The 12882-nt window shown below is 37.4% G+C and overlaps 1 protein-coding gene and 1 long non-coding RNA gene across 2 annotated transcripts; one reads left to right on the top strand and one right to left on the bottom strand.

The window, feature by feature from the left end:
- Positions 1–60: 60 nt before the first annotated feature.
- Positions 61–3729, bottom strand: LOC127625138 (CDKN2AIP N-terminal-like protein). Its single transcript, XM_052100228.1, has 3 exons — positions 3479–3729; positions 2498–2612; positions 61–331 (listed from the first exon to the last, which is right to left on the bottom strand). Exons 1-3 carry the CDS (start codon positions 3688–3690, stop codon positions 326–328), a joined length of 333 nt encoding a protein of 110 aa, XP_051956188.1. The 5' UTR covers positions 3691–3729; the 3' UTR covers positions 61–325.
- Positions 3730–3819: 90 nt separating this feature from the next.
- Positions 3820–6139, top strand: LOC127625139 (uncharacterized). The gene is made up of 3 exons (XR_007968260.1): positions 3820–5214; positions 5298–5430; positions 5662–6139. It is a non-coding gene; the product is annotated as an uncharacterized LOC127625139 (long non-coding RNA).
- Positions 6140–12882: the final 6743 nt, after the last annotated feature.

Raw genomic sequence — 12882 nt, 5'->3', positions numbered from 1 at the left:
AACATTTATACTTATAATATCCTGTAAAAAAATAAAATAAACAATTTTTTCAGACTTGGGAGTCGTTAATGAATGAGTTCATTTTAATGTAGGAAAGTACATCCACAGCATGGCTAACAAACCAGCTTAATAACAACTACAGTAGAAAGTAAAAAAAAATAGAAACATTTTAAAAATGGGTAATGTCATGCATGCACAGAGAGAAAACCAGTACAATTCCAAGCTTGCCATTCCAGGTTGGCCAATTAAAAGTGTGTGCAGTTCTCAAATGTTCTTCCCATGTTCCTCATTCAGCAGGTTTAATGATGCTATAGTCCTCCAGGAATCACCTCTGCAGGGGAAAAAGAAATGCATGTACTTAAGATTTTCTCAAATCTTAACTAAAACCTATCAATGCATGAAAGGGACCGACAAACAAAGAACAATGAGATAAATTTGTAATGTATTTATTCAAGAAAGTTATATGTGAAAAATGTAATTGCCCATTTAGAGTCAGTAGTAAATGGTACCACCCCACTGGCTCTTCCTGTAGTTATTTATTAACGTTTCACACAGCTCGCAGCATCGCAATCATGGTTTTATAGTTCTAATATTTGGGCAGTGTCTGCTTTAAGTAACTCAGGAATCAGGCAAAGACTTTTTCACAGCACTAATCCAAGACCTAAGGCACCTGTCATTTAATGCCCAATGTAGAGTTACAGTGATATACCACGGTATAAAAATTTACCTCCTTTCCTCCAGGACTACCTGTCAGACTCATCAACTTGTGCCATAAACACACATGCAGCAGAGAAAATGTCACATATCAATGAGGCTGATATCACCAATCTCCATCCCCTGCAGAAAAATAACTTAAAATCAGCAGCGTGGGATTACTTTGGATATCCCAAAAACGAACGGGGGTTGTCCTCGAGGACGGAGTGTGCGCGAGAGTATTTTAAAAGCTCACACTGCTGATTTAATTTTTTATTTAGTAGTTAATTTAACATGCAAAACTAACATGCTTAAGTTATAAAACATGTTATAGTTACATGCTATTTCTTTATCATGTTTATAATTCGGTTTATTATAATTCTGTAAGCTTTATAATTCTATTTATTTTCAAAAGTGAGACTTTACACATCCATAAAAAAACTGTTACAAGTTTCAATTATAATAAAGCGTTGTTCAACCAAAAAAAAAAAAAAACATTTAATTCTTTAACTGATAATAATAATAATTTGGTGATACCATGATATTTTCTCAGATGGTTTCATACTGTGAAAAATCTCCATTGCAACCCTAGTCCAATGATCTAAGACTTATTCAAGTGAATTTACCATTTTAGAAAAAGCTAATATTTAAAAACTACACTGCTTATTTCTCAGTAGAAATGTAGTCACAAGTAGGAAATAAATAAAAAAACTAGACATTTATAAATGAATGCTTTTAAACACTCACAGTACTCAATCAGAACAGTTGGCGTTTCAGCTGAGAGCCAATCAGGACAGTTTTACTGTCAAGTCTTAAAAGGAGAAGCGGCACCAAAACAGAGTTTCTGACAGACTGTTTTTGTGCAAGAAAACCTTTATTATTATTATAAGTGAAAATCAAGTAACATGTTAAAATAAAAAAGCAAGTCATGACCACTTTAAAGGCTCAAAGTATTGCGGAAAAAATCAGCCAAGCAAACATGCCGAATTGACTCCATGGTCTCATGGGGGTGTCAGCTTGAGCACCTTTGTGTCTTTTAATGTCTTTTAATTCTTTGACATATTGTCTTCCTAGAACAGTTATGGATCAGGGTGTATCGAATCTCACCAGTTTATGACATGAAAAGTATTAAAACTAGCAAAGTGCACAGAGCTCACAGTTCACACATCCGAACCTTGCATGGCATCACACGACTCCCATTCTTTCATTTCTAATATATATTCTACTCAATAGTAATTAAAGATATTCATTCAATCGATGGATATCCTTTAGTATGGCTCAGTTATTAGACATGTGACCGGATTCTTAATCTTTTCAATTTGTTGACTGACTGCAGCAGCATCAGTGTGGAATGCTGTTGGTTGCTTAATGTACAATTTTGGCTTAAGATGTTATTTTTTCTGCAGGAACTTTCAAGCTAGTTATTGAATTTTCAGAAGAATATCCCAACAAGCCTCCTACAGTTCGCTTTATATCCAAAATGTTTCATCCAAATGGTAAGCTGTTAACAATTCAATAATAAATGCTCATGAATTTTGCAGTGTTTCTTGCACACATTGAATATTAATGATATTGTGTCACGTATTAGTATATGCAGACGGCAGTATATGTTTAGACATTCTGCAGAATCGCTGGAATCCCACATATGATGTTTCCTCCATACTGACATCCATACAGGTCTGTGACAGATTTACACCTGCATTTGCAGTTACTAAATTCACTTGCCGCCTATGAATACACGTGATAATTACTCTAGTCTAGATCACAAGTGAAGAACTGCAAAAAAAATGGTGGGAATATTCACCTTCTGCTGTTGTTGTTGTTTGATGAGTTCATCTCTGGTTTTAAAAACGGGAGCATCTTCAACAATAATCCCCTCGGCCATCACCTTCACTTCCTCCAGCAGCACTGGATTATACCTGCACATTCACAGTTCAACATTTTAAGGTCTTTTTGAACACTATGGAGGGTTCTTGTTGGAAATGAACAAAATATAAATTTGTCTTAACATCGATAGACAACCACCTCAATCCTTCAGATTCATCTGCACTGAAGAAAAAATTATCCTACGCAAGTAATTTGCAATTTTATGTTTACCACAGATGTTAATAGACAGCCCAGAAGGCCATCGTGTACCTTTTTAATATATATTTTTTATTATTCAATTTTGGTAGTGGGCTAAAGCACATAACAGTTAATCAGAAGGTCACTGGTTTGAGACCCACAGCCACCACCATTGTGTCCTTGAGCAAGGCACTTAACTCCAGGTTGCTCCGGGGGGATTGTCCCTGTAATAAGGGCACTGTAAGACACTTTGGATAAAAAAAGCGTCTGCCAAATGCATACATGTAAATTTTGTACTTAACTTGTACCTCATCTTGAAACTTCAAAAACAGGGTTGTTATTTACATTTGAATATCATAACAGGGCGGATCTCATGAAGAAATATCTGAGTAATATATCACCCCCAAATCAAAGGAAAAATAAATAATTCCATTTCAAGCAAATAAAACCTCTTTATGACCATTAAAACTGTTTTGCACCGTGGCGTTAATTTGTCATTTTTTAATTAATTGATCATCTTTATTATTATTATTTTTTAATACTTCTATATTTTGAACATCCTGGCCTCTCTTTTATATTCACATAGACACATACAAACTCTGTGAAGAGTACGTGCTGTATAGATCTAACGGTAGATAACATCATATCGTAAACCTTAGTAAATGTTTTAAGAGTAACGGCAGTGAATCTTTGCACGAGCCAGAGGTGTGGTGTTGTTGACCTGCAGCCCAGGAACACGTGATTCGCCCACACCATGGAGAGCGCGAGCAGATGATCAAGATGAGGATCTTCATAGTCGTTGATGTTTCTGAAGATAAACTCTCTCCTGCTCTTCCAGTGTTTGTTGCTCTCTGAGATGCTGCGAAACGTCTCAACAAGGTCCGAAAGATGCCGGTTCTGCTCAATGAAGTCTTCAACGTCTGCACTCGCCATGTCTGTACCGGACCCAACAGATGACGTCAGCCTCCAACTTCCGCTCTTGACGCGTTTGCAGACACTCGGCACACTGCCCCCGCGCGTCATAGGCGGTGGGCCGAGTCCGTCTATCTCGTTTAGTTTTTGATTTGATAGTTACCCAGCAGCTGTGTGGCTCATTTTTTTTATTTGTCTGTATGAATAATTCACAAAAAGATTACCGATTGTTTCCAACGCCAATTGTTGCACATTAAAGTATAAAAATAGATTTAATTTCGCTAGCTGATCACAAACGTTGGCCGGAGTGAGATCCAATCAACGCTTGTGTTGTTACCTTGTTGAATTGATTTGGCCAATCACGTTATTCGTTGAATCGGCGTCGCGTGACTCGCGTCAGTCTGAAGCCAAATGAGTCTACAACCCAACCTGGAGAGACCGGTGTGTCTCGGCAAGACAACGTCAAGGTAAACTTTGTTTTACAATGATTATACACCCCTATATCTTAATGCTTTTCATATAAGTTGTATTTAAGACTGCAAGCTATACTTCGTCGTGAATATATGCGTTGTCGTTGATGAGAACAGTAGCCACGAAAGAATGTTGGTAGTGGAGCAATAAAGCTAGGTCTAACGGTATGTTGCTTAGGCTAATCCAAATCATTCGGTACATACACAATGAACTAAGCAAAGAGTATTCAAATACGGGATAATTACGGGTAAATATTTAAACGGGAAGACAGTAGGAAATAATTTGACAGGTATGTCAAGGTTGGATTGGTTTATAGCAAGCTACCTAGGCTACAAGTAAACTAGACTAATTATCAGCTAAAAAGAGTGCAAAGCAAAACAAAGAAATGATTTCAAATCAACTTTATAGTGGTAGTCATGGAGTTATATAAGCCATTTATGGTTGATTGTCACAGTTTATACAATGACACAATTCTGTGCATGGTAGCTTATGCTTTTTGCAAGTGCAGTTCCCTCCCACACATTTAAGGGTTTTGCATTGGCAGTGCACCAGCTGTAAGACACTCTGTGGTGCTGGGGGCAGTGTCATCCAGTGCACTACCAGGTATTCTCCCTCCATCCTCCATCCATGCTGTACCGGCGGGGGTATGTCAGGTTGTTTTTGCAGACTTCTCCTGTAGAATGAAAAATATGAAAACATTACTTTGGCCTATTAACCTACTGTATCAGTTTATGTTTCTATTTTGTTTATTATCTTTATGTTTCTAATTTTGTTATCTTTAGAGTGACATATTAGCTGTAAACCATTTTCTCTTTTTCTGTTTCTTGGTCATGTACCTGTGTATTGCAGTCTGGTAGTTGGCACGCTGAATATGCTGCTGAAGGGAGTCTTGATTTGGAGGAAGGCTCCTTTCGAGACATTTCCCAGACTTAAACATGTGCCACCTTGCCTGGTTGACACTTTTGACATCTTTTACGTCATATGGCCTCTGAGGCAACAAGGTCTCTCCCTCGGATATGGATGAGAACCCTCTCATCCATCTTGTCCTCTGCCGCAAAAAGCAAGTTACCTGCTGTCAGTGTCTCACATTTTGAAAGCTTTTCTTTTCTCCTTTTTCTATGACTGTCAATAACATACTGATTCTTCCTGCATATTAGGCATCTAGCTGGGAGTAGATGAGATGCTCTCCTTTGTTCGGGGCCATCATCCAATGCAGAGCGCAGAATACGGACCTTGGAGACACTCATCATTGAACGGCAGTGGTTGGGCTTCACCTACATAACAGAACAGGTATAAGATGGAATATGGTGGAAAAATATTTTATTTAAAGATGGCTGTTTTTGAGCTATTTAACAAAATTATTTGTGGTCAGAACTGCAGTAGTCTTGTCAAGCTCGTTTAAGATGGTTAGCATCTTAATACAAATGTCAAGATGAAAAATGTGATTTAAAATTATCTAGTAATTTGTGCTTTCTGTGTTTATTTATCTGAATATAATTCAGTTGTTTATCTAACACACAGACACGGACAGGACAACATCATATCTCTCCACACCCAAATGACTACAGAGGTGATCGCTGACAATCATCACATCAACAGCACCATGAATGGAGCAGGTCAAGATCACGGAGTTGCTTAGTATCCACATCACAGATGACCCATCTTGATCTATCGACACCACCAACAGAACCTGGCCAAGAAAGTCCAAAAACCTCTGCACTTCCTCCCACAGTTGAGGAAGGCTCATCTCCCACAAATCCATCCTCTTAACTTTCTATAGGGGAATCATAGAGAGCCTCTTCCTTCCACCCCCACCCTCCAATAACCTAAGGGCAGCTGATTGACTCTTGCACAAATACACTGGTAGTTTACACTATGATGCTGCTACATTGGTTTCTTTTTTTATTTTTAAATTTGCTATGAACATTTGACCCCACTTACACACATATTGCACTGCCTTTTGCTACTTGTCATGTCATCCACTTGCACTGAAATACTATATTAATTAGGGATGAGTCACGATTTTTAAATATTCGATTAGTTGATTTTATTATAGAATATTGAATAGGATGTGCTGGGATGATTGTCTTTAAAAAATCCCCATGTTTTAGTTGTGGTTATAAGTTGCAATCCTAAATTCACATAATATTTTTATACATTTTATAAATATATTCTTAATATTTGTTGTTTTTGTTTCTATGTTTGAGCTTATATATCTCAATATTAATAACAGTCTGGTTAATTTTGAGTCTTGAAATGTAAACTCTCAAGAGTTGGCTTTCTAAATATATGTTGGTTATGTGTATATTCAGAATGACTTCTGAGCAGCAACCTTTTTATTTTGGGGATGCCATGAATGCATCACTTGCCAAAATTGGGGCTGACTAGTAAGGGGTTAAACGTATATAAATGAAACGTTTTATATAAAAATTATACATTTGATACAAAGCTTCACTGTTGTTAGCTGCATTTTCTATCTTCTTACGTGCTCTTCTTATGTGTTCTTTGTTGGTGAAGAGCATGTAGCATTCTCTGTGAAATCCAACATTAGCCGGCACATCTTGGACGTCTTCGAATTTAAGTTAAATGCCAATACGGCTTTTTCAGCTACTGTACTCTCTGTGGTTTGCAGGTTCACCCATAAATTTGTACATTGAACAATCTTTGCCCAACTTGTCTGGGAAAGGGGGGTTACAGGGCTTTTTACATTTGAGGCTAAATGGATAAAACACCTAATTTTTACCTCAGTATTACTGAACTACAGAACTAAATTTACATTTTTAAATGATTTACAGCAAAATTGTCATTTCAAGAACGCAGCTTCCTGGTCATCTGTGTTCATTATTTACATTGGTTGTCAAGGAAACGGGAGGTTTTCTAACGTTATGATTAGTACTCCTGCTTATTTGCCGGTTTAAAAAAGTAAGAGTTTGTAAGGACATTTTGCGTCAAATGTGCAAACAACAAAGTTGGAAACAATGTCTGTAGTACTTATACGATTTTATTACATGACCTCAGCAAAAAAAGACTTACACAGCTGTGAGGTAAGTATTAAATTCATAATTTCGAGGTCCGGCCCACCGCCTATCAGGAGATTTGTGAACATATTTATATTGAAAATGTTGATGTTTAAAAAAAAATCACTGAGCCTTACTCTCTGCTCCGTTTAATTTCCTGCTGCAAAATGTATATATATTAGGGATGTGCATCTCCATAACTGAGGCCGATGCGATACCCATCTCGATGCATAGCCAACAATACGATACATTAAAGATACATATGAAGCAGCTACCGATGCGATACGATTTCGATTCAACACAATGCGATTTAATGCAATACGATGCAATGGGGAAAATATGATGCTATGCGATTCAATGTGGTAGGCTTCAGATAGTTTGCTTTTATTTCTTTGGTTCAGACAGACAGCAAATCATAAATTAACTTAAGTGACTTCTGACTTCTAATGCATGGACCTTTCGCAAAAAGGCCTTTGTAGTGCAAAAAAAAATTATAAAAAAAAGATTTCAAATAAGTAAATAAACAGATGTTCTTTTTCTGTTCTGTCTCCAGTTACACATTTAACATCTCACACATTGTTCAGGGATAAACAATTAAGAAATGTTCCGTAACTTGCCAGCAGACTAATGTGCATTCGTGTCGGCGCTTCAAGTGTGTTGTTAAATTATTCGTAGGCCTACTGCTTATATATTTTACAAACTGCATTTTATCAAAATCTCCATCTCTCTTATAAAACCCAAAGAGTTTCCAAACATTGGATTTGTAATGATTTGGTGGAAGATGCAGTTCTGCCTCTGCCATTTTAATCTATATGTATCATATTTTACATTTGATATGTAAGTTGTGTTGTATGTTGTTTACTGTAATTGGTATATGTCTCGTCACTGTCATGACTGCTATGTTACTCGGAACTGCACACAAGAATTTCACCTACTGTTGCACTTGTGTATATTGTTGTGTGACAATAAAGTGATTTGATTTGATTTTGATTTGATATTCTATGTCAGGGGTGTCCACACTTTTTTGTGTGATGATAATGCATTTAAATGACCAACTCAATAAGCTTTACCAACTAAAAAAACAAAGTTTCATTTAAAACAATCTACTGCATGTATCCCTACATGGAATTCATCTTCTAATTAATTAATATATAATAATGTTCGATGTTGATATCATTCAGTTTAACCAAAACACCTACAGCACAATAGATTACAATAGACAGGGCATTTACCTTATTCTGATGACTTGCACTGAATGGAATCAGACAGTTTTGTATAATCCGGGCAGTAGCTGCTGCTAGCTAGTCTTAAACACTGATAGTTTCGCAATTTCGCGCTCTGTTCTCAGAAGCCCTTGGAAGGCGCGAACCTAGTTGTCATTGCAACTGAATAAACAAAAATTTCGCCTGGTCAAAATGTATTCGTCAAGTGCAAGTAAGACAGAAACTAAAAGAAGGAAATACATTATATAAATTTTTATTCAAATTTAACGAAAGCACATTTAAATTTTGTGCAATCTACCAGCATCGCCATTGCGATCGACATACTGGGAACCACTCTCAGGACATGCCTTCCAGTGTTTGTTGCTCTCTGAGATGCTGCGAAACGTCTCAACAAGGTCTGACAGATGCCGGTTCTGCTCAATGAAGTCTTCTCTATCCTCTCCACTCTACTGTAATTTTAGAGGAGCAACGGAGTGTTCCTAGTTGCTGTACCTGGATACAGGAAGATAATCCTCTCCACAAACTCGCCATGTCTGTACCGGACTCCGTAGTGTTGTGATATGTCATGTTCACGTAGCAGCAGTGGTGATGAGAGAACGCGCTGGAGAAACAGTTTAGAGAGGAGAAATCAATCTACATATAAAATATTGGTCACAAATTATTTGTCACTTTCCAAATAATAAAAGTATAGCATCTACTAATAATTATATATAAATAAATCGCTTTTTACTGATGCAAATATGTTAGAAAGTATGCATCGTGATACGAATGCCAACTTAAGTGAATCAGTGAATCTTACCATCCCTAATATAAATATTAGAAACTGTATTCCACTACAGTTACAGTTTAAATCTTTGGTAATTAGAATAAAGTTACATTCAAAATGTATTTTGATTACTGAAGAGATTACTTTGCATTTTATTGTCTTTTGTTTCATTTAATATTTAGTCCTTTCAGATGGAAAACATTTATACATATAAATGATGATCCAAAGTGCATTTGAACAGCGGTGAAACACTTTCTTATGATGTGTTACATTCATACGAGCAGACAGAGAAGTAAGTTTGGAGCAGAAGAAATAGAAATAAACCTTGTGAAAATTGTCAGCTTTACGCTAATTTAAAATGCTATTTCTAGCCATTTTACATGCACATGTTACCAGGGATGATCACATTGTTTTATCAAGAAAATTCACATTAGATCATCATTTTTTTTTTCTAGTAAGACCTTTTGATATTAGGGCAAAAATCATATTCTTGATCATACATTTTGTATTGTTTTCCTGTAAAAATATTTAAAAATCTTTAAAACAAGATCAATTTGATTAATCTTGTTTTAGAAACAACACTGCATAAGATATTTAGGTTTTTCAGAGAATGTATTTTTAACATGTGTATTTTGTCTTACTGTACTTGCAGAGTTTTATAGTCAAAACAAGTGAAAAAAAAATCTACCAGTGCTGAAGAAGTAATACAAAGTATTTAGAATATGTTACTGACATTGAGTAATCTAACAGAATACATTACAAATTACATCCTCCCAACTCTGTATCTTGGGAAAATACAGAATACATTTTGTTTAAAGATATCATACAAAGAATTGCATAGGATTTATCCACCCTAATGTGTCTTTGGAAGGTTAATTTTAAACAGAAAATGTCATATGCTTGTTAATTCTGTGGATTGGAGAAGCATTTTGTATTATGCAAGATTGTGTTGGAAGGATTTGGAAAATTATCCTGAGATGAAATCAGAATCAGAACGAGCTTTATTGCCAAGTAGTATTACACACACAAGGAATTTGTCATAGTGACAGAAGCTTCCAGTGCAAATGCAACCATATATACATACATACAAACATACACATTTAAATATAAACTAAGCAAAAAAAAAAGAAACATTCCTTTTTTCATTTTTGTAAAATCCAAATGAACTCTACAGATCTTTATTGGAAAGGGTTCAAACAATGTTTTCCATGCTTGTTCAATGAACCATAAACAGTAAATGCACATGCACCTCTGTAATGGCGCTTTTCCACTACACAGTACCAGCTCGCCTCGGCTCAACTCGACTCGACTTTGTTTGGTTTTCCACTGTGTAAAAGTTGTACCTGTACCTGCTTTCGGGTACTTTTTTTTGTACCACCTCCGGCGAGGTTCTGAGCGGGCTGAGGCGATACCAAAATGTGACGTAAAAACAATGCCGACTGCTGATTGGTCAGAGAGAATCGTCACTATTCACTGCGTCATCATTGCGCGCGCCAGACGGAGTATCCAGAATAACCCCGCCATTTTTAAATAGTTTGCACAGATATAGCCTACTAAACTATTATTATGGCAACTCGTAAGAATACGCCGTGGTCAAACGAGGAGGTGCAGACTTTTCTTTGTTTGGTTGCCGAAGAAAGGATCCAGCGAGAGCTTGATGGGGCAACGAGGAACGAAAATGTTTATCAAGAAATCTCCGAACTGCTGTCCACACATGGCTACAACAGGACTTTCCAGCAATGTAGGGAAAAGTTAAAAAAACTGAAAAGTGACTACAGAGCTGTAAAGGACCACAACGGCCGCAGTGGTTCAAACCGAAAAAGCTGGAAGTGGTACGAACAGATGGACGGTATCTACGGTCATAGACCGGCGAGCAACGGGAGGGAGGGTGGACTTGACTCGGCCACCAGTTTGTTGGAGTCGCTGATGGAGGATGGTAAGTGTTTTAAGTTTACATTACATTAATTCTGTAGGCGCACTCAGCTCGAGAGTTATGTTTTCTGTAGGCTGGCTTTTGAAAAGCTGAAGGTCACTTATAACAACGAAGACTGTAAACTTGTGTCGCAGATAACAATTGCTGCTACCTCTAGCTAGCTGCTAACTATCTGCCATTGCTATTTTCGTATTGTGTTGACTTTTGTATGATCTTTCTATCTAAGATTCATTTTCGACGAGCGAGAATGGTTCAGTGACACCCACTGATGCCACGTCGGCACCAGAACCAGCGGCACCATCGACACCAACAAGATCAGCAGCGTCGACACCGAGACCCGCAGCAGCGTCGACACCGGCAACCGGTTAGTATAATTGAGAAAAAGTAAACCCTTCTAGCCTTTTGTCTGTGAATCTATACACACTTATTAATATATCATTAATCGTATCAATAACTCATTAATAACTTAAATTTACTTGCATAACAACAGGAAGCATTCCCAGTTATGGGAATACAGGATTCATTAATATACCTGTTCAGTATTTTTATAACTTTCCAGACGTACACAGTGTACACCTATACTGTACACATAGTATTTTAAAGTTGACATTTACTAAAATAGTTGGGCTCAGATGTTAAGTCGTTACATATACTATATAAGTAATAGTAAGTTGTGGGGTTGTCTTTTTTTGTGTAGCAGCTGTAATGATAATACATGTGAACAATTTAAAACACACACAACCTTTGAATGAAACGTGACTTGTCCGTTTTTCTTTATAACTCATTCATTGTAATTATTTTTTGGCCAGGACGGAGGAAACGAAAGAGGGAACAGGAGCATCTGACTGTCCTGAGGGAGATGCAGACATCGGATGTCGAGCAGCTGGAGTTGAACCGGGCACAGCGGGAGCGCCATTTACAGATGGCACTCGATGATGCAGCACATGCCCGAGAACTCGAAGCGGCTTTAAGGAGAGAGGAGATTGCTGCAATGTCGTCCTTCAACCAGGCCTTTCTGGGAACCCTGAGCCAGCTTGTCCGGGCACTGAACAGGCGGGATGCTGTTCCACCGCCCCTGGACTGAAACCCCTTTGTTTATTTTCATTTAATGTTTGCACTACATGTAACATATGTATATAGTTGGATGTGTGAATTTATATTAATATTATATTTTTTTCTATTTGTATGCATGTTTAAATAAAACCTTTTTGAAACTTATTACAAACAGTGTCTTTTTTTGATGGTTTGCTTTTTTACAAGGGTTTGAACAAGTATTTTCAGATTGTATACTGTGATAACCTTTAATGAAAAACTGCAGAGACAACATATTTAATGATAATGTATTTATTTAGCAATTAAAATAACGCATCAGACCCTCTCGTACATCTCTTCCCTCCTCCTCAACACCCTGTGCCACTGCCACCACAGGCTCTGCTGCTGCAGGTGCATCCCAGTCATTGTCATAGTCCTCTCCGTGACTCTCACAAAGGTTATGCAAAGCACAGAAAGTTAGAATCATAGATTTCACAATTGTAACATCACAGTCATTTCTTTTCATGAGGCAACGCCACCTTCCCTTCAGTCTACCAAAAGCGTTTTCAACCACTACCCGTGCTCGACATATTTTCTTGTTGTAGATCTGCTGTTCTACTGTCAGCCGTCCAGTGTCAGTGAATGGCTTTAGGAGCCATTTCTGCAGGGGATAGGCAGAATCTCCCAGGATGTAGCAGGCAACATTCACCCCACCAATATTCCTGGTGTAAGTTGGAAAGTAGTTGCCACGGCTGGCCAACTCCCACAATG

The sequence above is a fragment of the Xyrauchen texanus genome, chromosome 31, assembly GCF_025860055.1.
Source record: "Xyrauchen texanus isolate HMW12.3.18 chromosome 31, RBS_HiC_50CHRs, whole genome shotgun sequence".
Lineage (NCBI taxonomy): Eukaryota > Metazoa > Chordata > Actinopteri > Cypriniformes > Catostomidae > Xyrauchen > Xyrauchen texanus.
The sequence above is the reverse complement of the archived record's forward strand: the minus strand, read 5'-3'. Positions and strand labels throughout refer to the sequence as shown.